General features: G+C 44.3%; 1 protein-coding gene across 1 annotated transcript in view; it reads left to right on the forward strand.

Annotated features, from left to right (window-relative positions):
- The first annotated feature begins 19,820 nt into the window (after positions 1-19,820).
- Ext1 (exostosin glycosyltransferase 1) overlaps positions 19,821-26,406 on the forward strand; it is a 286,667-nt gene continuing 280,081 nt past the window's right edge. The window contains exon 1 of the mRNA XM_006982394.4: positions 19,821-21,128. Within this exon, the coding sequence (XP_006982456.1) occupies positions 20,167-21,128 (962 nt within the window). The 5' untranslated portion in view covers positions 19,821-20,166. The remainder of the gene's footprint in view (positions 21,129-26,406) is intronic.

The raw sequence follows: 26,406 nt of genomic DNA on the forward strand, positions 1-26,406 counted from the left end.
ACCACGAGGCCAAGGGCTAACCCCTCCAAAACCGTGAGCCAGAATAAATCCTCCCATGAGTGATTTTTGTGAGTTTTGTCATGGTGATGAACAGCTAGCCAGTAACGAACACAAATGAAGATGTAATCCATACATTGATATAGGCTGCTATTTTATTTCAATCCATGCTTGAACAAGAGAGGGAGAAAGATGAGGCTCTGTTGCTGGTTTCAATAGGCTAGTCGTCCTCAAGCACAACTTGAGTGAAGATGATCTATGCATTCAATTTTATTTTAATTACTTTGCTTGAGAATATGGCTTAATCCCTTTAAGTTATTCACTAAAACCAAAATTATTACATGCCATTTGTTGGCAGGAAATAGGATGGATCTACTTCTGGTTGTGAGTACAAGAAAGAAGATGCAGGGATAGGCTTGAAGGGAAAGAAGGTGCCAGTTGTTGAGCCCAGCAGCAATGTTTGTGAGCCTGGATTTCATATAGTTTAGCCTCAATTTCCTTCCTGTAATTAAGAGAAGGAATGATGTAAGCCAACTTCTTTTCAATTAATGGACAAATTCTGGAGATACAGTCAGTTCTTTAACCTGGCTTTCTTTAAAAAGAAAAGATGCAATTTTTTTATTTTGATTTTTTAATTTCATTTTTATTTGTTTACGTGTGTGTGTACACATGTGCACATGCACTTGTGTCAAGATGTGCATGCGAGGTCAGAGGACAACTTTGTGGAGTCAACACTCCCTTTCTACCTTGGGTTCTGGAGATTAAACACAGGTCACCAGGCTTGCATGGCAAATGCTTTTGCAAACTGAGCCAGCTTTCTGATGATAACTTCCCAATCATCATCATATTACCAGTCTGGTTTGTTTCATAGATTTGGGTATGCACATGCTATATACACACATAAAACTGGTTTGCAGGTTACTAGATATCCATGTGCGGTTTAGACAGAAAGTAAAGAAAAGCCAACATGGTGATAATTTGCCTGCATGATAAAAGGGAGTCCTCTGAGCCACATCAAGCATACCAGCCTAACCACTAGAAGCTGTGAGAATATGAACGAAAAGCCATTTATTTTCAGGGTATGGGGAGAGAAATAAATTAGGTTGCAAGTGAATTCATCAGTTAGGGACCATGAGAGGTGAAATGCACATAGGAAGTATAAGATTTTTGTTTTTGTTTTTGATTTTTTTTTTTAAGAACACAAGTGGAGAACAAGAAGATGTAATTTTTCTTGACATGCCAATGTACAATAGGGCATATATTTAGTAACATCCATCTCCCTACACCCTGAGCAGCCGTTCATATCTGACATACAGTCCTTCTTCCAGGCATGGCAGGGTAAGAATAGGTGAGGAGTCTCTCAGGTGGCCAGTGAGTGGAACCAGGCCTTGGATCTGTCTCCTCTCATCCCAACAGCTGTGTGTGTGTGTGTGTGTGTGTGTGTGTGTGTGTGTGTGTAGTGTTGTATTTTAAAGATGGAGGGAAGGAGTCACACCATACAACAGGGCCCACGTGGCAGGTTTATTGAGGATAGGGGAGAGAAGGGGGCAGAGACTGGTCCCTAGGGATAAGAGCAAAGGAAGAAGAGGATTCAAGACTTTGACATGAATCCAGTTACACTGAACTTGATAGAAGAGAAAGTAGGAAGTAGTCTTGAACACATTGGCACAGGAGACCACTTCCTAAATATAACACCAGTAGCCCAGACACTGAGAGCAACAATTAATAAATGGAACCTCCTGAAACTGAGAAGTTTTTGTAGAGCAAAGGACACAGTCAATAAGACAAAACGACAGCCTACAGAATGGGAAAAGATCTTCACCAGCCCCACATCTGACAGAGGGCTGATCTCCAAAATATATAAAGAATTCAAGAAACTGGACATCAAAATACCGAACATTCCAATTAAAAAATGGGCTACAGAGCTGAATAGAGAATTTTCAACATAAGAATCTCAAATGGCCAAAAGACATTTAAGGAATTGCTCAACATCCTTAGTCATCTGTAGTTGAAGTATTCCTGGTCCCACCCAGCTCCCTTGGTCCCGCACCAAGTAAACACACAGAGGCTTATATTAATTAAAACTGTATGGCCATTAGCTCAAGCTCATTATTGACTAGCTCTTACATTTAAACTAACCCATAATTCTTATTTATGTTTATTCACATGACTTGGTACCTTTTCCCAGTTCTACCTTCACATCTGGCTTCCTCTGTGTCTGGCTGGTGACTCCTGACTCAGCCTTCTTCTCCCTGAATTCTCTTCTCTGCTTATCCTGCCTATACTATACTTCCTGCCTGGCTACTGGCCAATCAGCCTTTTATTTATCAACCAAATCAGAGCAACACACATTCACAGCATATAGAAAGACATCCCCAGCAGTCATCAGGAAAATACAAATCAAAACAACTCTGAAATACCATCTTACATCTAACAGAATGGCTATGATCAAGAACACTGATGATAGCTTATGTTGGAAAGGATGCAGAGCAAGGGGAACACTCCTCCACTGTTGAGGGGAGTGCAAACTTGTACAGCCACTTTGGAAATCATTATGGTGATTTCTCAGAAAACTTGGAATCAATCTACCTCAAGACCTAGCTATACCACTCTTGGGCATAGACCCAAGGAATGTTCAATCATACCACAAGGACACATTTTACTTGTGCTGAACTATGGTGATATTTTATTTGTGCTTTAATAAATAAAGCTTGCCTGGAGATCAGAGGAAATAGCAAGCCATTTTAAGTAAACAAAGAAGTCAGGCAATGGTAGCACATGCCCTTAATCCTATCACTTGGCAGGCAGGGTCTCTAGGTATTCAAGGCCACACTGGAAACAGAGCCAGGTGTGGTGACACATGTTTAAATTCCAAAACTAGGCCAGGTGGTGGTGGTGTGTGCCTTTAATCCCAGCACTCGGAGGCAGAGCCAGGCAGATCTCTGTGAGTTTGAGGCCAGCCTGGGCTACCAAGTGAGTTCCAGGAAAGGCTCAAAGCTACACAGAGAAACCCTGTCTCAAAAAAAAACAAAAACAAAACAAAACAAAAATTCCAAAACTAGTTAACCATGGAGGTCTGGAGGTCTGTACAGACAGACAGAAAGTGACAGAGCTGGGTAGGAAAAGGAAGTGATGTAGCTTAACAGAGAGAGCAAATCATATGGCAGAACAGCAAGGCATATAAGCATGGGTAAACAGGAAGTTGCGGCATTTGGAAGCTGCAGAGTTGGTGAGGTAAGGTTGGCTGGTGGTTTTCCCTATTTCCCTGATCTCTTAAGGCTTTCACCCCTATATTTGGCTCTGTATTTTTTTTATTTAATAAGACCATTTAGAAATTTGTACAGACACATGCTCAACTATGTTCATAGCAGCCTTATTCATAATAGCCAGAACCTGGAAACAACCTAGATGCCCCTCAACCGAAGAATGGATTAAGAAAATATGGTACATATACACAATGGAGTACTACTCACCAGTGAAAAACAATGATATCGTGAAATTTGCAGGCAAATGGATGGAACTAGAAAATATCATCCTGAGTGATAAACATGGTATGTACTCACTCATAAGTGGATACTAGATGTAAAGCAAAGGAGAACCATACTACAACCCACAGCTCGCAAGAAGCTAGCTAACAAGAACTCTAAGAGGGATGCATGGATCTCCCTGGGAATGGGAAATAGATGAGATCTCCATGAGCAAACAGGGGATGGGGGGGGTAATGGAAGGCAGGGGATGAGAGATGAGAACATAAGGGAATGGGATGGTCAAGCTGGAACAGGGACAGAGTGGGAGAGCAAGGAAAGAAATACCATGATAGAAGAAGAACATCAAGGGAACAGGGAGAAACAGAGTGCTAGGGAAGTTTCTAGGAATTCACAAGGATGATCCCATCTTAGAATACTAGCAGTAGTGGAGAAGGTGCCTGAACTGGCCTACTCTGGTAATCAGATTGGTGAATATCCTAAGTGTCATCATAGAGTAACTGATGGAAGCAGATGCAGAGATCCATGGCCAGACACCAGGCTGAGCTCTAGGAGTCCAGTAGATGAGAGAGAAGAGTGATTCTATGAGCAAGAGGCATCAAGATCATGATGAGGAAACCTATAGAGACAACCAAGCCAAAGTAATGGGAACTCATGAACTCTGGACCAATAACTATTGAACCTCCATGGGACTGTGTTAGGCCCTCTGCATAGGACAGACAGTTGTTTAGCATGACCTGCTTAAGAGGCTCCTGGCAGTGGGATCAGGATCTATCCCTGCTGCACGGACGGGCTTTTTGGAGCCCAGTGCCTGTGGTGGGACACTTTATACAGCTTTGGTTCAGGGGGAGGGCCTTGAACCTACCTCAACTGAATGTACCAGTCTCTGCTGACTCCCCATGGGAATCCTTGCCTTGTAGGTAAGGAGGTGGGAATATGGGGGGGGGGGGAAGGCCTGCCATTTATAAGGAAATATAATGAATGTGCACAGGGGGTGCTCTTAGTGGCTGCAGCTGAGGATATATCCTGTCAGGACCCTAAGGGCAGGTCAGTACAGATGCCTGAATGCTAACCTGAAGTACATTCAGCTGGCCACTTAGCAGGCACCCAGGTCTGAGAAGCAGAACTGGGTGGACAGGCTGGTTTAATTTAGGCAGGAGGAGCAAATCTGGCTAAATTTGGTTGGGTTTTTAAGGCCCTTGTGGAGTTAAAGCCTGCCCCTCTTCAGTCCTCTCCGAAAAGCAGGGAGCAGGAAAGCAAATCTCTTGAATCATTCCCCTCACTTTTTTGGAGCCTGTGATTCTGTCTGTCCAGAGAATGGTGATCAGTCCCTAGCAGTGGGATGCACAGGAAGTAGAAGATAGGAGACAGCTGCCCCAGTGCAGCCCAGACTCTTAAGGACCAACACAGATGATTCCTGATTTCTTGGCTTCAGTCACTTTCTTGACAATTTTTGACAAAAGCCATGGGAATGCAAGTAGCAGTGAGGACAACTAGGGTAGAGAAATGTACATTTAAATTTTGTATGCAATCTAGTCAAGGACTATGCTCATTGGTTTGCTAGTGCATCTATTCTTTTCTTTAACGATTTATCACCTAATAGTACATTGGGGCTTCATGGGCTGTGATCCTCTACTGTTGGCATCCTTAGAAAGCTAGAAAAAAATTCTTGGGACTACTACATACCTACTCCGGTAGGCAACCTCTCTGACCAAGTGGACATATTGGATGCATTTCAAGGACAAGCCACGAAAGATTGGGATGTGGTGTTAGCTGTACTCTCTCGCTCAATGAGAAGAGCCAGTGCAGTCTCAACAGCCTTTGCCATTGAATTATCCCACCAATGAGAACCTGAAGTCTACCAACAGCTAAGTGTGAGAGTGAACACAGACAAGGCTACTCACTAGGCAGGCCTTGAGCTTACCACCAACTCTGATATCCAGATTAGAATCTGTGAAAGGCTCCAAGCCATAGAACCTAAATAAATGGCACTGGAGTTCCTGACCCATAGAACTGTGGGATAAAAAATGTCTGTGGCTTCAAATGTCTCCTTTGGATTAACTGGTAATGCAAAAAATATATAACTAAAATGGCATTATCAGAACTCAGCAAGTATGGCCCTGGAACATGGACTTGAACGTATTCTCCCAGATGAGTCTCACATAGACTAAGAAGTACTTCTGTAACTAAGTCAACACCAAGGGCCTTGGAGCCAGGCTGCCTACGTTCAAATCTTAGCTTGATTACTTTTCAGCTGTAAGGCCTTGATGAGATATTTACTTCTCGGTCTTAATGTCTTCCATACAATGTTACCCATAATGGGCCATACCTTTAGCCTTGTGAAGAGGACTAGCTGGGTTAATAGATTTAGAGCACTTAGCATATTGCCTGGCAACAGCAAGCACAATAAATTTTATTATGATTCATTCATTCAATAAACTATAAGGCCTAGACGAAGGGCAGATCCTAGAATTACAAAGATTCATGATGCGACCTACCTCCCTTGGCACTATAGTCCTAATAGGGAGTCAAGCATATAAAAGAATAAAGATAAGTAAGGGTTTAATGCCAGGGTCAGCACGGCACCTACACCCAGCAGAGTGGAGTCCTGTAGCTGGAGAGCTTTTCTCTGGGTCCCACTGATCCCCGGCAGTCCGACAGCCCACTTGTAAAATAAACACACAGACTCTTATATTATTTACAAGCTGTATGGCCATGGCAGGCTTCTTGCTAACTCTTCTTATATCTTAAATTAATCCATTTCTATAAATCTATACCTTGCCACGTAGCTGGTGGCTTACCGGCATCTTCACATGCTGCTTGTCATGGCGGAGGCTGGCAGTGTCTCTCTCCACCTTCCTGTTCTCTCAGTTCTCCTCTCTGTTAGTCCCGCCTATACTTCCTGCCTGGTCACTGATTGCAGTGTTTTATTTATTGACCAATCAGACAATTTAACATACAGACCATCCCACAGCAGAGTCCAGGAGATGTGGATTCTAACCTGGATGAAGGGCACTTGACATATTGGAAAAGAGTATGTATTTGGCTGGGCATGAGGATGCAAGCCTTTAATTCCAGCTCTCAAGAGACAGAGGCAGGGGGAATCTATGTGTTTGGGGGCAGTTTGGTCTACATACTGAGTTCCAGTCCAGCTAAGGCTACAGAGTGAGACTCTAGCTCAAACAAATGAACAAACAAAAAGGATATGTATGTTATTCTACCAACATTCCACTTCAATTTTTCAGTCTCAGTGACTTCTTTTTTCTTTGGATAACAGATATGATCTCCAAAAGCTTCCTCAGACTAGCTATTGTCTGACATGCAGGGCCTACATGCCTAACTCACAAGATTATTGCCTCTTGGTTGTCTTCTCTGCTCCTGAACAGACAGCCTGGTTAATCTAGCCTAGAGTGTTGTTGTTGTTATTTTCTAGAAAGCTCTTCCTGTAGCAAAATTGACTCCATTCTTATCCTTCATCTTTCTATTTAAAAGCCTCATGCTTCTGTTTAAAAGCCTCCCGGGATAGTCTGCCTGATGACTGCGTTTAAACAGTGCCTCCATTGTTGAGCACTTTCCATTTCCTGAACAGTACCAGCATTTAGCACTTACTTAATTTGTTTATTTACCTGTTGGTGAGCATCTCCCTGAGAAGACTTCACAGTCTCTAGGGGGTAGTAAAGGTCTGTTTAGCTCACCATGTTGCATACCCAGAGACAGAGTTGGCATTCAATAAATATTTGTTAGTGAATGGATAAGTGGATGAATGAACATGTTAGTTGTTTTGTTTTTTTTTTTTTTACAGTCACTGCAACACTTTAGCATGATTTGCTAAAATGTCAATCTTAATTATGAAGGGCGTTAATTCAAATTCTAGGAGACATACTGCTAAAAACAGAGAAGGTGAAATCAAATCTAATTGGGGAGGGATGGGTGAGGAGACAGCCTGTAGACTTTGACATTCACCAAGTCCCTCCTCCTAGGTGCTGGAGCTAGGTTAAGTGCTTTATGTGCCTAAACAGCTGAAGATGTGCTCAGCATTCTTTTGGGAGAAAGGTAAGACTCCCAAACACTTGTGTTCACTATTATCCTATCCTGCCTCCAATGGTCTGCAGCTCATTAAGTAAATACTGTGCTTGATATTTTCCTGCATTCTAGTCTCCCCAGACTTAACCTTGGTCCACAGCATACCCTAATGAACCTCTCCTCCCAGCTTACTCCCTGCCCATAGGAGCTTGGCCTCTTGGTGTGGAGCCTGGGGTCTCCCTAGTTCTTACTGGTGTCCACTGTTTCAGCCTCTTCTCCTGACCTATCTCCAGCCTTCTGTGACTCAGCCAACCCTCAGAACTATTGTCTACTAGAGACCTAAAGCTGCCACAACAGGCAGGGACTCAGATAAGAGCATCGCTCAGTTGTCACCAGAGGAACTTTCCGAAGTAGATGGTAATTAACAAAGAGACCCACATCTGGACAAGGTGTAGAGAGTAGGAGACTTTGGAGCACTCAATCCTCAGTTGAGGTCATTACCAAACCCCTCCTGTCAAGGCTAAGTGTTCTATGCAGAAGAGGAGGCAGAAAGTAAAGAGCTAGGGCTAGTGGATGTGAGCCAAGGAAACAGACGCAACAGGACTGATACATATATGACCTCACAGACTGTGACAGTACACACAAGACCCGCACAGGACCAAACCAGACATAAATCCTTGCCTCGCGGTGGTGGCACATGCCTCTCTAATCCCAGCACTCAGAAGGCCGAAGCAGGTAGATCTCTGTGAGTTCAAGGCCAGTCTGGTCTGCAGAGCTAGCTCTAAGACAGCCAAGGCTACACAGAGAAACCCTGTCTTAAGAAATCAAAACAAAGTCTTCCTGCAACTTGATATGCCTCGGATGGCTACTATACATGGGGGCCTGCACTTTTGTGAAGAGAAAGGAGTGGATGGGGTGGGGAGAGGGGAAGTTGAGTTGAAGAACTGGGAGGAGAGGTGTGAGGGAGGGAAAACTGTGATCAGTCTGGGAAATAAGCAATTAATTTATTTTAATGACTTATTTTAAAAACCCTAGCACTGAGAGGGGGTAGTGGAAACAAAGGCCCACCCCTAACCAGGAAGCTATTTGCAGTTGATACTTGTTGGGAAAAGAGGTGCCAGTTTTCTCCAATGGAAAATCACTAGGTACGTCAACCACACTCCATGACCGGCCCCGTGCCCCTGAGTAGTTGACCAACAAAACAGACTCCATGTTTTTTGTTGGTTGGTTGGTTTTGTTTGTTTGTTTGTTTGGTGTGTGTGTGTGTGTGTGTGTGTGTGTGTGTGTGTGTATGTGTGCCTTTTGACAATTTGTCTTGTTTTGGCAATTATTCGTCTTCCTGATTTTCTTTTTTTCAGTTTGTCTGATTTGCTTTTTTCCCCTATTCTTCCTCTGGTGGTTTGTTTGTTTGTTTGTTTGTTTGTTTGTTTGTTCGTTTTGAAAGAGAGAAAGAATATGAATGAAATTGGGTGGATAGAAAGGTCGGGGAGGATCTGGGAGAAGTTGGGTGAGGGAAAAGAATACGCTCAAAATAAAGTACATGAACATATTGTTTCAATAATTTTTTTTAATAACTGTGCACTTGAGTAGGGTATGCACAGCACAGTTAGTAACCAGATGACACTCTACCACCAGAAAACTTGCTTACGGTTACATCTTTACATCTAGGAGCAATCCCCAGGAGCCTGAGCAGTGGGCTGCGGACAAATGGTCATTTACTCATGGTGGTCTCTTTAGCAGCCCACGTGTCTCATATTTTGTCAGGTATGACGGAGAATGACCCCTTGTCTCCCATTGACAAGTGTGTCTCATTCCCAACATCAGGTTTGTTGGTATCTTCCCAGAAACCCTGAAGGATTAACAGTCATTCTCTTTGTCAAAACAGCATGTGATTTAAGGCAATGGGCAGTTCCTGCTGCACAGAATCCCAAGATCAGACAAGCCAAAAGGGGCAGCAGGTCGGACCACAGTTCCCATGGAGGAGTTGTTGGGGGAGGGGCTGAGAACTCCTGCAGGGGAGCTTTAGAGAGTGCTGGGGCCTACCTGCCCTGTGCTTGGAACAGGCCTTGAGGGAGGAGGGTTCTCCACAAGTCTCCAGCCAGGCCCAACAAGTCTCCACAGGACCAAAAGAATAAGAAAGGATCCAGGCTCATCCCTTCTGCAAGACATCTGAAGGCTGCATTTTCTCCTCATCATGAGGAATTATTGGGCCAGCATTTCTGATAGGCTACTGCAGGCTGAAATTTTCAGTAGGAGGGAACAAATAGGAATTATGGCCCTGTGAGCAATCCCCTGCTCAAGGCTTGTTTAAAGCCAGAATGTGTACTTTCAGTCTGCCTTAGTGAGATTTGAATTTTCATTGACATAAGGCCTGTGCTGAAATTGACATACAAATAAATCAAAATATATTTAATTATTAGTTATTTTATTTATATGGTTTTCCTTAGTTGCTGGGCTGCCCGTGTGTCTACCATGTGACCTGCGTCAAGGACGCAGAAAAAATGAGTTATTTGAAGAGACGAAAGCGGAAGTAGAAGCATGCGCAGACGCTTGACCTACTGAGGTCAAGATACGAAGATATGTGAATTTCTAATTTGAAGAATGGGTCTATTTGATTAGATGTCAAGTTTTCAGAATGATGGCTCGCCTCAGCCAGAAGAGCAGTCTCTACCCATGCATATTTGAGTGTATTTTTTACCTATTCAGAAAGATGCCAGGCGTTGTGAAAATGACCTGAAGTTTTGTTCTGAAGAAATCTAGAGTTTAGAGAAATACAGGCCATTCATCCAAGGAAACAATGTCGGAGCATCCAAGATCATTTGACTACCTAGGTCTGTGGGTATGATGCAGGGGTCACCAGCCGCAAATGATTTCAGTGTTCATTGTCCTTAACTCATAGACGTAGCGTTGGAAGTGGTTTAGTCTCACTTTGATGACTGGGGAAGTACTTTTCCCCTCAGGGCCTCATAGTTAACATTCTGAGCACCACTAATTTTGTGCCATATTTAATATAGAAGCACGAGAGGACAGGGGAAAAAAAAAACTTTAAAATTTGGTTGACAGCATGGAAGACAATAGTGGTTATCAGAAATGAAAAAAAAAAAATCCTGGCAATGCTGGAAGGGAGGTGCACACAATGAAACTGCTCAGATCTAATGTGGAAAGTGGACTGAACTGTGGGCAAGGTCCTGATTTCATCATCTTCTACAGTTGACATTTCGAGTTCTCATTTTCTCCCAGTCACTCCATCTATGAATGGACCTACAGATTTTAATAGCTACACAACTGTAGCTACTTCCTCTTGTAAACTCTAGTACAGTCAGTTTTATTGTGATTATATCTTTCTTTGTCTGTTTTTCCTTCTAAGATGAGTTCTAAGAGACTGTATGGTACATACACTTTTTTTTTTTTTTTTTTAATCCAAGCCTTTGGGGAAAGCTAGCTGCCTAGACATGCACACAGGCTGGAACTGCCATCTCTTCCACCAGGGGTCAGTAGAACTTCTAGGAGGCTCTTAGCAGTACAGCCAATCTTGGAGAAGGGCAACTTCTTGTCACCATTTGTCCCCCGGAAAACACTCACCCACAAAAGGCTGTCCTATCACTGGGAATAGCAGCCAGTTCCAAGTTGTCAAACACGCAACATGACTAAATGTGACTTAGCCCAACATGTCAGTTTATGGGAAAACTATAGTAGGAGGGAGACTTGACTGTTTGAACTGTGGTTGGGAACAACACTAATCAGTTACTATGACTCATTGGCCAGTGACAAGTCTGTCTGTCATAATTTCCTTATGAAATTAGGGCTTGAAGTTTGCCTCTTCTTCCTGCCATTGTCCTGGTGAAAAGAATAAAGACTTTGAAAACTATGCATTTGGTACACAGACTTGCAGGATTGGGGATGGAGTTTAGTAAGTAGTGTTTGCCTAGCAGGCAGGAAGGTAGGAACACCCCCCCACCCCCACCCCCCACCCCCCTGCACCACATAAATTTGGTATGGTGGTGCAGGCCTGCAATCTTAGCACTGGGGAGGTGGAGGCAGAGGAATCCATTCAGTCCAAAGTCCTATTTTGGCCACCTAGCAAGTTTAGAGGCCAGTCTACTTTCAACCTTGTCAAAACAAGCAAGAAACTTGACTCTCTCAGTCCTACTAACTAAAAAGAGCTGGTAAGAATGAAAATCAGAACGCATGATTCCCATGCTAAAAAAATCCCATAAAGGCCTTCCCACCCAGGAAATAAAGTGCCAAGATATGGGGCGTTCCTGAAACTCCTCTGCCCCAATTCCGAGTCTCTTAGTCCTGCATTCTATGTGCTTCAGCTCCAACTCTGTTTCTGCAAATATTGCAACCTGATGGTTCTCAATGCTCCTAGAGTCTGGAGTCCTTAGGGGCCCCTACCTTCATTGGGAAATGGGTGGAAAAGTAAATTCTAGGATCACATTCTGGATCAACTAAAGAAGAAACTCTGGCGATGAGACTCTGTTATTTGTGGGCTTTTTTAAAACTTCTTTGTATTTATGTGCATTGGTGTTTTGCCATGGGTGTCAGATCTCCTGGAACTGGAGTTACAGACAGTTGTGAGCTGCCATGTGGGTGTTGGGAATTGAACCCAGGTCCTTTGAAAGAGCAGTCAGTGCTCTTAGCCGCTGAACCATCTCTCCAGCCCCAAACTATTTTTTTTTTAATTTATTATTTGAGTTTTAAGCAGCCTACACCTTGTGATAGACAGGTCTTGTAGACATCCCACATTGCACAGGACTGTCACTTACAACAAAGAGAATCAGAAGTTCAAGAAACCATGACCTGAGCCTAACGTTTTCCTTTGTAAAAACAGGGCATTATTTCCTCTCCAATCTTGTGGTCCTGTGGTGGCACTCAGGAACCCCTTCTGCCAGTGCATTGTGAAAGGCACAGGGCCACAGACAGATCACCCCAGGCTCTGGCATGACTGGGACATAGGATCTACTCAATAAATATTTCTCTAAGATACTTGGAAATGAGTTCCTGGCAGCCCCCTCCACCAGTCTGGATTCAGTTTCCCGTTTGTTCCAGGCCAGAAGAATAATACTCATGCTCTGGGAACCTTAAGAAGATTGAGAGATGGTGTCTGGGAAGGGCTAATCCAGAGTTTAACACATACACTGTTCAGTGCTCTTTTCCCGGCTGGTATTTAGCTTTCCCACTTGGTGTTCCTATGGAAGATGAGGCCCCCTACTTCTACTACTTTCCTTTCCTTGAGGGTGGGGCTCCCCTCCTACCCTCCACTTAGTCTACATAGGATACCCTTGACTGGGATACTTCTGCTGGGATAATATCAGCATGTCCACCCTGCATCCTTCAGAAACCCTGTGTGCTAGGTCTTCAGAAACAACCTGCTTTAGGTTCCTGCAGAAGATCCTGTCTGGGAAAGGGAAAAGCTTGCCACCTGGACTCCTGATCCCTGGCAGGGAACCTCTCCATCCTTCAGGATGCCCCAGGATGGTCCTTACTCTCTTGTCTCTTCCTCTCTTCTAATATCACTCAGGGTACCACAAGCAGCACTTAGCCTTTCTAGAAACCAGAAGTGCTTACTGCCTCAGATTCTGTCAGGCATCATACATACATATGACAATGTACCCCTGCCAAATAAAAATTGTGTGTAACCTTATTAAAATTGATCATGAACATTGGAGATCATTTAACCATTTATAAATTATTTAGTTTGTGTTCTTATTTTGTAGCCAACTTTCTTTTTCTATAACAAATACAGTTACAGACCCTAGAGAACCATTTGTGTGTATGGTTTTATATTAAAAGAAAGCCTGCCTTTTGTGGGGGATAGTCCAACTCCCCCGCCCCTTTATTGCTTATACTGATCAAGAGCCATTCCAGAGTCTATAAAATATCTGGGATACATGGGTGTCAGTGTGGGTGATACTCCATGCACTTAATGCTTGGCAACATGATTTACATGTGCTTGTGGCTATAGACCTGTGACCAAAACTTTGATGACCAGATCTTACACTGGCCATGCACGCTTCAGACTTCAAAGGCCTTTCTTGAACATTATCATAAATTCTTGTTTGATGCCCATAGGAGAGCAGCCCAGTGAGCCAAACATGATATATGTTATAGTTTTTCCTAAGTTTACCAGTGGGAAACTGAAATACAGGAAAACAGGTAATCCACTCGAGGACAGACAGTCAGTACTTGGCAGTCAAGATGGGAATCCATGTTCTTAGGGATCCAGTGTGTCATGTGCTATTCAGGTCCTTAGTTGGCCATGCAAAGGACTCCTCCTAAAGGAAATTAACCAAGGCATGAGTGATTAAGATACCTGAGTAGTGTGTGTGTGTGTGTGTGTGTGTGTGTGTGTGTGTGTGATAACTCCAGCATTGAATATTCTTTTATTGACCCACAGACAATGGGGTCAAATTAACTAATCAGTTCAAGAGATATTTGTTGAGTACCAGGCACTATGGTAGCTATTGGTGATATAGCAGTAAACAAACAAACAAACAAACAAGAAAATCAGACTAGGTTCCTTGCCCGTGGTTCACATTCTAGAAGCGACAATGAATTAACAAGTCAATATAGTGTCGGTCAGGACTTTATTGCTAGTAAGGAGAAAACAAAAGCAGAATGAGGAGATGGGAAAATAGAGGAGATTTTGCAACTTTATTTAGTGTGGTCAACAGTGAGGTGGCATCTTAGATGAGTCTGGAAATGAGGCACTGTTTCATGTATCAAGTCAAATACCTTCACCTCATATTGACCTTTATTGTATATGTAAGAAAATAGTTAAGATCTACTGTCTTAGGTGGGCAAGGTAGTATAAGCCTACAACCCTAGCTTCTCAGGAGGTGGATGCAGGATGATTTTGAGTTCAAGTTCTACCTGGGAAACTTACAGAGACCCTGTCTCCAAATTTAAAAAGTATGAGAGCACTTGCCTAGCATGTTTAATGCCTTAAGGTGCATCCCCCAGCACTGAAAAGATCTATGTTTACACAATTTCTAATTAGAGGCTCTCCCTCGCCTCCAATGGTTCAACTTACTGAATTTAATATTTTTTTTTATTTTATGAGTGTGGAAGCAATACATATTTAGTATAGACCCAACTTTGACTTTTGTTCTGACTTTGCAGAACACAATGTGATCCTATCACACGATGTTAAGCAGCAGTGGCAAGCAGCATCTCATGGCTGTAGGATCACAGAGGGAAGCAGCAGATACTCTGTAGTGTTCTGTGGCTGAGCAACATCGTTCACTCAGTAAGGGGTGTTAAATACACTTTCAACTTAGGATGTTTACAACTTAAGATGGGTGTTCTGGGCTCAAGCCCTATCATAAATAGAGGGTGATCAATATACAGCCTGTGTTATTAAGTTTTTTTTTCTTCTTGTTTTTTCTTTCTTTAAAGACAGGGTCTCCTGTTGTATAGGCTGGGCATGAACTCACTATGTGTCACAGGATGGTCTTGTACTACTGATTTCCCTGCTTCCCTTTCTTGAGGGTTGGGATTACAGTTGTGCAGCGCCATTTTGGACAATACAGCATTGTTAACTATAGTCACCATGCTAAGAACCCAATACTTATTTAGCCTATAACTACAAGTTCATATCTTTCTTTCTTATTTATTTATTTATTTATTTATTTATTTATTTATTTATTTATTTATTTATTTATGGTTTTTCCAGCTAGGGTTTCTCTGTGCAAAAGTTCTGGCTGTTCTGGAACTCGTTTTGTAGACCAGGCTGGTTTAGAACTCACTGACATTGGCCTGCCTCTGCCTCCCAAGTACTGGGATTAAAGGCATGTAACCACCACTGCTGGCTGCAAATTCCTATCTTTTAACCAATATCTCTCCATTTCCATCTTAGTCCTGTCAAACACTTTTTCTATTTTCTGCATTTGTAAATTCCAATTTTTAAATTTTTTTTATTTTTTTAAGATTATAATGTAATCATATCACTTCCCCTTCTCTTTTTGATATCCAAACTCTCCCATATATCTCCTTGCTCTCTTTTAAATTGATGCCCTCTTTCATTCATTAATTATTGTTAAATACATATATTTATACATGTAGTATATACATACATATTTAAATTGAGTTTCTAATTTATTTTGTTTTGAGGGTACAGGTAGTTGAAACTTTTGCATGTAGGACAAATGCTCTACCACTAACCTGTAGCCTGGGCTCAAGGTTTTTTTGAACCAATGTGTAAGTCAGATCATGAGCTTTTTGTATTTCAGTGTCTGGCTTATTTCACTTTGTACATTATTCTCTAAATTTATATGTATTGTTGCAAGTGGAAATTCCCCTTCCTCTTATGGGTAAGTACTGTTCTATCTTATATGCACATTTTCTTGATCCATTCATCAATGAACAAAAGCTTAGGTTGTTTTCCTATCTTGGCTATTGTGGATAACACCACAATGAACTTGGGAGTGGCGTTATCTCTTTGACATACAGATCTCATTGCCTTTGGCTTTATACCAAATCAAGTAGTGGTATTCCTGGATTATGTGACATCACTTCTTGTATTTTTAATGTCTTTAGAAAACCTTAATAGTGTCTACTAAGATAGTATTAACTTACATAAATGCCAATGAAGGTAAGTTCCCTTTTCTTCACATCCTTTCCAAAATTTGCTACCTCTTGTGTTCTTGACATAGCCATTCTAGTAGGTGTGAGTGGGCATCTTTTTGTGGCTTTAATTTGCATTTCCCTGATGATTAGTAACGTTGAACTCCTTTTAATATATCCATTGGGGCACTTGTATGTCTTCTTTGTGATAATGTCTATTTAAATCTTTTCGCCCACTTGTATTTTTTTTTTTGCTATTGAGTTTAATGAACTCCTTGTATATTTTCGATATTAACCTCCTTTTGATGTATGGTTTGAAACTATTTTCTCCTTCCATAGGCTACCTTGTCATCCTGTTGATTATTATCTTTGCTGTGTAGAATGTTTTCTTAGGTGAATCACTTATTTTTGCTTTTGTTGTATGTCCTTATGATACCTTTCTTTGTAACTTTGATCAAGTCAATTTTTAATCATTCATTCATTAATTCATTTAATCCAATATTTGAATTCTACCTAAGTCCAGGAACTGCCCCAGGCCCTGAGGATTAAAAAAGTAAGCCTGCAGATGTTGCTCAGTGGTTAAGAGCAGGCACCGTTCTTGCAGAGGAGCCCAGTTCAATTCTTAGTACATACATTGGGTGGCTCACATGTACTTATAACTCCAGCCCTAGGATGATCAGATGTCTCTTGCCTTCAGAGGTACTTGAATTCACACACACACACACACACACACACACACACACACACACACACACTTAAAACTACATCTTAAAATAGTAAGCTTATTCTTTCTGGTTAAACTGCAGAAAAAATGAAAATATATCAAGGCTGGAGAGATGGTTCAGCAGTTAAGAGCACTTGTTGCTTTTGCAAAAGACTAGAGTCAATTTTCAATACCCGCATGATGGCTCATAGTCATCAGCAACTCCAGTTCCAGGAGATCTGACAATCTCTTCTGACTTCCATGAGCATCAGGCTCGTATGTGGTACATACACCCATCCATCCAGGCAAAACATCTACACACATAAATAAGTATTAAAAGAAGATATCAGGCCGGGCGTTGGTGGCGCACGCCTTTAATCCCAGCACTCGGGAGGCAGAGCCAGGCGGATCTCTGTGAGTTCGAGGCCAGCCTGGGCTACCAAGTGAGCTCCAGGAAAGGCGCAAAGCTACACAGAGAAACCCTGTCTCGAAAAACCAAAAAAAAAAAAAAAAAGATATCAGTAGATGAGAAGATCTAGTGGGGGGGGGGGAACAGAGTAGGGGTGCTTCATTGATGTAGCCACTGTAGAGGCTCCAGTAGATTGCAGCTGGGATTTTGGAGCATAGAATATGCGCTAATGACATCCATTATAGAGACAACCAATGTAGAGAAAGGTATAGATTACAAATTGAGATTGGCAGATAAAAAAAAGTGTTATTCCAGGATCATCAGTGAGAAGCTGAGGGTAAGTTGAGATCGGTCTACAGGCACGAGCTAACAACAGAAACATGGACTCAACCCATTTTCCTCTCATTTCCAATACCATTTTTCTCAGTAGCACAAACCACTATGGAATGGGAATGTAATTAACAATGTTCTGTGAGATAAGGGAATTCACCGTCATTAGACAAGAAAAGCAAGAAATTATGTAAAAGCAGGGAGAGGAAAGCCCTTCCTTCTACAGGATGGAGGTATTTGATATCCAGCTCTCTGCCTTAAAGACTCTTGTAGCAATCCTGCAGAGAGCTGGGGTCACGTGTGGCTCCAATAACTCCCTTTACCTGCATGGTTCTCATCCTATTTGGAAGTTGACTGAACCTTTACTCTTGTCTCGGGCCTCTCTAAATCATGTGGTGAGGACAAAGTAAGTCTTGAAAAGCTACCTCATCTTTAGCAGGTCCAAAATGGGGAGAAGCTTCAGGAATGTACCATAATACCCCACCCACATCCTTTCCCTTCTTTATTCAAACAAATCTGAAACAACAAAGGTTGAAAACTTTCCACTCTGCTTTATTATGACAGTACCATGGGTACACAACCGGCTGGGGGTTTCAGTAGCCCGAGGGAGGTAGGGATGTGTCTGCTCCCAGCCCAGTCACTCCCACAATAAACAATCACTAAACAGCTTGCTGCCCTGGGCAACTGCTTGTCCAGCTTGGTCAGGCTCTGAGGCTAGGGTGGGAAGTGTTGTAAACCAGAATTCAGGCTCTGAGGCCAAGTAATGCTCGGGAGTCGAGCACACCTTTGAGGCCCTGGGGGTTCCTTTAAAAGATCGCTTTTTTATCAATCATCCAATTAAGTTTACCCGGGATGACAGGGCTTGGGGAAGGGGAGTCAATGGAAGGAAGGTCAACCGAAGAAAGGAACGGTGGCACTTTTTTTTTTTTTTGCTCCAAAGGTTCCCTTCTAGAGATAGGGCAGGTGACATCTTAAAAACCCCAGCTCAAGACTAACACCACCAATGGGGGCAAAATGAAATGGCTTCTCCTCTTCAGCCATTAGGTCCCTCCTGGCCAGTGAAAAGAACAGGTGGGAGGGATTCAGGAACGAAGAGAGGGCAAGCAGATCAGAAGGGCTTAAGAGGTGTCTTCTCAAGCTCACAAGCACAGATCGAGAACTGCAACAATTCCATCGGGCTGTGACAATTCCTCTGTATTGTTGAGGATGGGTGTCTCCGTGAGGAAGACAGAAAAACGGGTGGGTCACACAGGGGAATTGGGAAGACCGTTTCAATGTTCAAAAGAAAACACACACACACACACACACACACACACACACACACACACACACACACACACACACACACACACACACAAAATGGGCCTCAGCGGGTCTAAGTGTGGGGGAGAAACATCCCGACCGGCGCTCGCTTTCCATGAAGTCCCCACCCCCTCCTCTGGCTTCTCCATTTTCAGGCATCCTTCACCAGGAACCGGTCTTCTCTGCCTCCCGGCGGGGAGGCGTTCCCGGCTCGTGGAGACCCCGGGCATCCCGAGCAGCGGGTTGCCGGGCGTGTCCCCCCCCCCCCCCTTCCGCCCGCGCCTTTGGGGCTCAGCCTGGTCCAGGTTGCATTCCGGGCCCGGCGTGCCGGAGGCCAGCGGTGGGCGACGCCCGGCCCCGGCTTTGCGCTCCGCCCGCCGCTCGTGCGCTCCGGGGTCCCCCGCGCCCGCGCCGCGCCGGCGCCTCTGCCGGCCGCCGGGGGTTATGAATGGGCGCAGCGGAAGCCCCGCCCCACCCGGACGTGACGCCCGGCCAATGGCAGCGCGGGCTGCGTGGATGGATGAGGTCAGCGCTGTCGTGTCGGGAATGGAATGTGTAAGTGTAACATTCAGAACCGGGTAACATTCGGCGACCGAACGCGGCGGTCGGCAGCGGTAGCGCGGGGCCTGCGAAGCGCCGCTCGGGGCCGGCACTGCCCGCGGGGAGGACGCGCCGCCGCCGCCGCCCCGCGTCGCCTCGTGCAGCCGGCCGGGCCGCCGCGCGCCCGGGGAGCCGGCCCCGTGAGCGCAGGAGTAAACACCGGCGGAGTGTGGGAGCCGCTGCAGAAGGGAATAAAGAGACATGCAGGGATTTGTGAGGTTACGGCGCCCCAGCTGCAAGATGCACTAGCCGGCTGAAGCCGGGGCGGGTTGACTTGTTGGAACCGTAGTGCTCTGCACGGGAGTGTGGATGAGTTGAAGTTGCTTTCCCCGGGCTCGTTCTCCACGCCGCCGAGAGGAATCCGAGCGGCGAGGCAGGCACTTCGTCTTGCCATTGATTGGGTATCGGGAGCTTTTTCTTCACCGCTCTCTTTCTTTTCCTCCGTCTTGTTGCATGCAAGAAAATTACAGTCCGCTGCTCGCCCGCCCTGGGTGCGAGACCTTCTGCCCGGCTCTCTCCCGTGCATTGTGCAGCCCAAAGATGAAAGACCGAAGGGGAGAAAGTTAAAGAAATCGCCCACATGCGCTGGATCAGTCCACGGCTTGGGGAAAGGCATCCAGAGAAGGTGGGAGCGGAGAGTTTGAAGTCTTTACAGGCGGGAAGATGGCGGACTGGAGCTGAAAGTGTTGATTGGGAAACTTGGGTGATTCTTGTGTTTATTTACAATCCTCTTGACCCAGGCAGGACACATGCAGGCCAAAAAACGCTATTTCATCCTGCTCTCAGCTGGCTCTTGTCTCGCCCTTTTGTTTTATTTTGGAGGCGTGCAGTTTAGGGCATCGAGGAGCCACAGCCGGAGAGAAGAGCACAGTGGTCGGAATGGCTTGCACCAGCCCAGTCCGGATCATTTCTGGCCCCGCTTCCCGGACGCTCTGCGCCCCTTCTTTCCTTGGGATCAATTGGAAAACGAGGATTCCAGCGTGCACATTTCCCCCCGGCAGAAGCGAGACGCCAACTCGAGCATCTACAAAGGCAAGAAGTGCCGCATGGAGTCCTGCTTCGATTTCACCCTTTGCAAGAAAAACGGCTTCAAAGTCTACGTCTACCCGCAGCAGAAAGGGGAGAAAATCGGCGAAAGTTACCAAAACATTCTAGCGGCCATCGAGGGCTCCAGGTTCTACACCTCGGACCCCAGCCAGGCGTGCCTCTTTGTCCTGAGTCTGGATACTTTAGACAGAGACCAGTTATCACCTCAGTATGTGCACAATTTGAGATCCAAAGTGCAGAGTCTCCACTTGTGGAACAATGGTAGGAATCATTTAATTTTTAATTTATATTCTGGCACTTGGCCTGACTACACCGAGGACGTGGGGTTTGACATCGGCCAGGCGATGCTGGCCAAAGCCAGCATCAGTACTGAAAACTTCCGACCCAACTTTGATGTTTCTATTCCCCTCTTTTCTAAAGATCATCCCAGGACAGGAGGGGAGAGGGGTTTTTTGAAATTTAACACCATCCCTCCTCTCAGGAAGTACATGCTGGTCTTCAAGGGGAAGAGGTACCTGACAGGGATAGGGTCAGACACCAGGAATGCCTTATATCACGTCCATAACGGGGAGGACGTCTTGCTCCTCACCACTTGCAAGCACGGCAAAGACTGGCAGAAGCACAAGGATTCTCGCTGTGACAGAGACAACACCGAGTACGAGAAGTAAGTACGGGCAGCCGCCCGCCCTGCGAGGCTCTGCCCTGGGCCCTGGATGCCTGAGTCCAGGTGTGAGGTTGGGGGGATGCCGGGTGGAGACGGAGAAGCTCTCTGTTCTCTTGCTTCCTGTTTTGAGCCTGGGACCCAGCAGCTTCTCAGGCAGACTCTGACTGCAGTCCAGTCAAGGAAGGTGATACTTTGAAAACCATCCAGGACCCGTGCGTGTGTCTTCTGTACATTTTATGGGGTTCTGATCCAAGTTTGGAAACTGCGCTTCACTGATGGGGTGCGATAGAGTTTTTGTGAGGTGTCTGGAGACCCGGAGAGACACTGATGCTATCCAAGTCCACAGACACTCGCCTCTATGCTGTTTTTTTTCTTTCTTTTTTTTTTTTTTTCATGAATATGGGTACCTGTTCTTCGTGGAGTTTTCCAGGCTTAAATTTTCATCTTTTTCCCTAAGCTTTAGATTCTTGCTAACTGGAGGAATATTTAAATTTTAGCTACCCAACTTGTGACTGCTTCTTACTTCCTCCACAGCATTGATATTTATTAAAGGTAGAGTGTAAGTTGGTTAAGGCCTGTGGGTTTGAATGTATTCATCATTCTCATCATTCATTCATTCATTCATTCATCCATCCATCCATCCATCCATCCATCCATCCATCCATTCATTCATTTGTATAAGCCCTGTCTTTCTTTGGAGAAACTTTAAAATCTGGGCCTCAGGCCCACTGTGGTAAACTACCCTGGCTAATTTAGATTTCCCTTTCTTCTTTGTCTTTATCTATTTGCATATAAATGTAGACTGTTACTCTTTGAATGGGCTCGAGATGCCTCCTTAGCCTCTGCGGAGGGGAAGAGTTTTGTCTAGTTGCTAAGTAACTGAGTTGGTTACTTTGTAGCCCCTTTCAGTCTTCCTTTTTCCTTGTCTTTAACAGTAGCTGACACATAGGATTTCAGGTCAAAGTTAGAATCCACAAATCTGCTTTAAACCGAGGCTAGCAGGTCAGTTTCCTGATAGCTGAGGTCAGTGCCCCAGAGTCCTCCTTGTGTCTGGCTGGGAAAGAGTTAGTGAGCTCCTATGGTGCATTTCCACTTTACGCCAGTTAAAAAACCAGAGCAGCCTTGTGCTTCCCAGGGAAGGAAGGGGAAACCTCTCAGCTGAGTGTACAAGAGGAACTGGCAGAGGTTGGCCGATTGTGCAGTTGATTCATGAAATGCAGAATAGGGGAAATGCTTCCCAAACCTGATTGGATCAGGCAGGGGTAGGGTGGGAAAGGGGCCCTGAAATGAGAGGTTTGATTGTTGTCCACGGATTCCCCCCCCCCCTCTGGTCTTCGTGGGAGTGATGGCAAGGGAAATTAAAGCCCCCCCAGACTTGATCATAGAGAATGAGGGTGGGAGGAAGTATCAAGTACTTGGATTCTGCTTCTGAACCCCTAGGACCCTTCCCATTTCAAGCGTAGGAAAAGCCTGCGGCTAGGATCAATTATGAATCTATATTTTCCTCGTACGAAGGGAAGTTATGTGTGAATATTGAGTGGTATTGTAACGGAGTGAAAATTCCCCCCCCTCCCCCCACAAAATACTCTTAAACTATGGTCAGAAATAAACTGCTTTGTTTAAAGGACATCTACTTTGATATACTCTGGGGGGTGCTTATAAGAAAGCAGTGCCTTCTAGGAATTTCTTTGGCTGGTGTGTGGTACAGTAACATGGTAAGATGGGCTTGATCTTTTGATGTCTTCTGAAGGACTCTCACCACATTTTATAGAAAGATCACGATGTTCTTCATTCTGGAAGAGCAGAACAGAGGAGCTTGCACCTTAGGAATCCACTTGACATGGATTTGGGAAATATCCTGAGTCCTGACCTCCAGTCGTTTCTTCGTGGTGGTCTTTTCCCCACAGTAAATATCAATTCTTTACATTTTCTGTGGAAAGCTTGCTTTCGCTTTCTAGAGAGCAGGGATGAAGAAAGGTGTGGCTGACCTGGCTTTCTTGCAACTTTGTTTTGCTAGTTGAATGTAATTAATTTTTCACCTCTCTGTGACTGGGCCAAAAAAATCTGACAGAGTCTTCCACCTATTCTTGATTTATGTTTAAAGACCACCAGGGTCAGGGCTTTGGGATCATACCTCTTTGGAGGTATTTAGAAAAAAAGCAGGTTTGCTTTTTCTCCTGAACAGGGTTTTCCTTGGGTTTATGTTCCCTTTTACACTCCTTCTAGCCCTAACTTCACTTAATGGGATGTGTTAGTAGTGCAGAACACTTGAACTCACCAGCCCGAAATTCCTAAAATTTTAACTCCTTACCCATCTTGGATTATCAGAATTGTTACTTGCAGATATTATCCAGTTTTGCTTTTGACGTTGGGATACACGGGGATAAAACCAGAATGCAGAAATCTGGAAGCAACGTGTGGCACAGTAGATATATCTATGCTACAGTCTGAAATAAGAGTAACTGATGTGCTCCTTACGGGGGTGGGGGTGGGGGTGGGCGGTGCATGCAAAACCCCTCAGCCGCACTGAGGCTAACCACACCAGGCCTTTGAAGAGGAGGAGATACTGAAGTTAGGTCTGTGCAAGTGGTCCTTGAAGGTTTGGCTTTTTACATGGACCCAATCAATCTCTTGAGTTGATTTCTACCCAGGGTTTAAGCTGTTTCCAGGATGCTCCAGACATTCACTTGGTAAGAAGTCATAAAGACGGGATCAATTTTCAGCTACTTCTCTTCTTCATTAGCAAGTGCCTATGAAAAGGTTTCAACTTAATTTGCTTCTGCACGAAACCTGGTATAAGTCTGCTTTGGACACCGGATCTGATAATTAAATTGGAAATTTATGGCACCTTGGTCATGATAGGCTAGTAGAACATAAGCAGATGCTTCAACTCCAAAAATAGTTGCCTTTGGTGATGGTATGTGATGCTGTAGGTTTAAAGTCAGATGGTTGAGGATTCCTGTCCCACTTGTGATTTTGTGAAAAATCACACATTCATCACACCAGCATAGACCCAGCTCCATCGAGTGAATGGGAATATTTTTGTGCTAGAGAAAAAAAAAATTAGTTCCTGTAAACTTTGATCTAGCCTTCCAAGATTATGTTAAACATCCATTTTATTTTTATTTTTTATTTTTTTGGTTTTTCAAGGTAGGGTTTCTCTGTGTAGCTTTGCACCTTTCATGGAATTCACTTGGTAGCCCAGGCTGGCCTGGAACTCACAGAGATCCACCTGGCTCTGCCTCCCAAGTGCTAGATTAAAGGCCTAATCTTACCAGTTAGAGTTCTTTTTAGTTTTTTAAGACAAGGTTTCTCTGTGTTGCCCCAGCTGTCCTGGAACTTGCTCTGTAGACCAGGCTTGGATCCCCTTGAACTCAGGGATCCACTGTCTCTGCTTCCCAAGTGATGGGATTAATACAAGCATCACCACACCCAGCTTTCAGTTGTGCATCCTAACAGGTGTAAGTGACGCTAACTGAAGTGAGTCTCTGCTGGAATTTGGTGATCTGGAGTGAGGCCTTGGAGAAATGCTCTCCATTCTAATCCTTTGGGCTTCTCAGGCATCCTTACTATGTCTTTGCATGAAGGTCACAGTTCAGATCCCTTTGAAGGTCATTATTGGGGAACTTCAAGTTTGCCAGAAGGAAGAGACGGTAATGAGAGGTGGCATCTACTTTGACCCTCCCTCCCTCCCCATGATTGTTTTCAAGCAGTTTTGCTGAGAACAGTCAAAAGACTGTGCAGATCTTTGGACCCTTTTCTGTGTTCACTCAATACGCTACTGGTATTTAAAAAACAAAAATATTTCTTTAGTGCATGTTGTGCACACACACATGTGGAGGTCAGAGGCAACTTTGAGTCAGTCGTCTTTCGGTGAGCTCTGGGAATCTGAATGCACATCCTTAGGCTTGGAGACAAGTGCCCTCCCCTACCAAGTCACCTCACCAGCCCCGGCTAGGTCCTGTTTAAGGTAGGTGATCAGTTAGCTTCTAGTACTCTTCTTTCTTAGGCATAGAAGGATGGCAAATTTTGGGGACCAGTCAGAACTCTGATGACTATTAGGAGTAGTTCTAGAAGGGCCTTTGGGAGTTTTCATTGGTCAGCACAGCACTCTTCCATTTCTAACTGCAAACACTTTGGAAATCCAAGTTGGTGCTGGTGGTTGGTATTTCTGTAACTTGATGAAAACTTTCCAAGGGTCACTGGAAGGTGACGGAAAAAAAAAAAGCCAAAAAACAAAAAAAACAATGCATATACAGTTTGTCCTATAGCTTAAAGGGCTGATGGAATTCTTTACAAGGACATCCTCAGAGTCTTGCTGTGGAGTTCCTATTTTCTTTTCATTCTTAATTACGGTGCTTGTGTCCCAGAAAGTGCTTAGCTTAGCTAGTTCTTCTTTTTAATGTTTTATTTTATTTTATTGAGACTTTCTGTTTGGCCTGCAGAATTTAGGGAACAGATCAAATTGACCAAACAAGCTGGTTTCACATACCACTGCAGAAGAAGGAAGATGTGCTTAAGACAAGTCATAACCCGGAAGGGCTCTTCTCTCTCTTTCCTCCATTGTCCTCAAGTGACTTGACTGACAGACGCTTAGAGCAAGGTCCTGATGATCCAGGCCTAACTTTTCGCCACGTGTCTTCCTCCTCCCAAGTGAAAGGCGGGAACTGTGAGTTACAGACTTGAGATGTAAAATTCGAGTACCTTTCTCCCCACAGTTGTGTGACGGTACAAAAGTGTTTCTAAAATAAACCACAGATTAGGAATAAAATCATAGTCCTGTGCCAAGCTAGGAAGTCGACAAGTATGTGCTGATGGTGAAGTGATACCCCCACCCCCCAAGTTCCCTTCCCTCTCTGAACCCACTTTCTGCAGAGACCAGCTGAAAGCCTGTTTCACAAGGAATTAAGGTTGGGGGAGTGTTATCGCTACCTGGAGGGATATTTGCATTTTATTTGAGTCTGGAGTTGAGTGGTGTCTGTTACCTGAGTTATGGGCCTAAAGATTTTACTATAATTCATGACAGGCTGCTAAGATGCGGCCATGTCTGAGTGGAGACTACCTTTGATCCTCCTGACACCAGTTTGGTGGCATAGAATTGGCAGAAGGACACACCATACCCTCAGGTGGTCATGGTTTATCATGACCCATCATATGATGTCACGTCATATCCCGGAGGGTCTACTGTCACAGAACAGGGTTCTAGAAAACTCTTATCAGAGACTTTGTGTCCATGCCATGCCAAATGTTTTGGTTGGGTCAGGCCCGGGGCCGCCTT

Source organism: Peromyscus maniculatus, chromosome 20, assembly GCF_049852395.1.
Source record: "Peromyscus maniculatus bairdii isolate BWxNUB_F1_BW_parent chromosome 20, HU_Pman_BW_mat_3.1, whole genome shotgun sequence".
NCBI classification, from domain to species: Eukaryota; Metazoa; Chordata; class Mammalia; order Rodentia; family Cricetidae; genus Peromyscus; species Peromyscus maniculatus.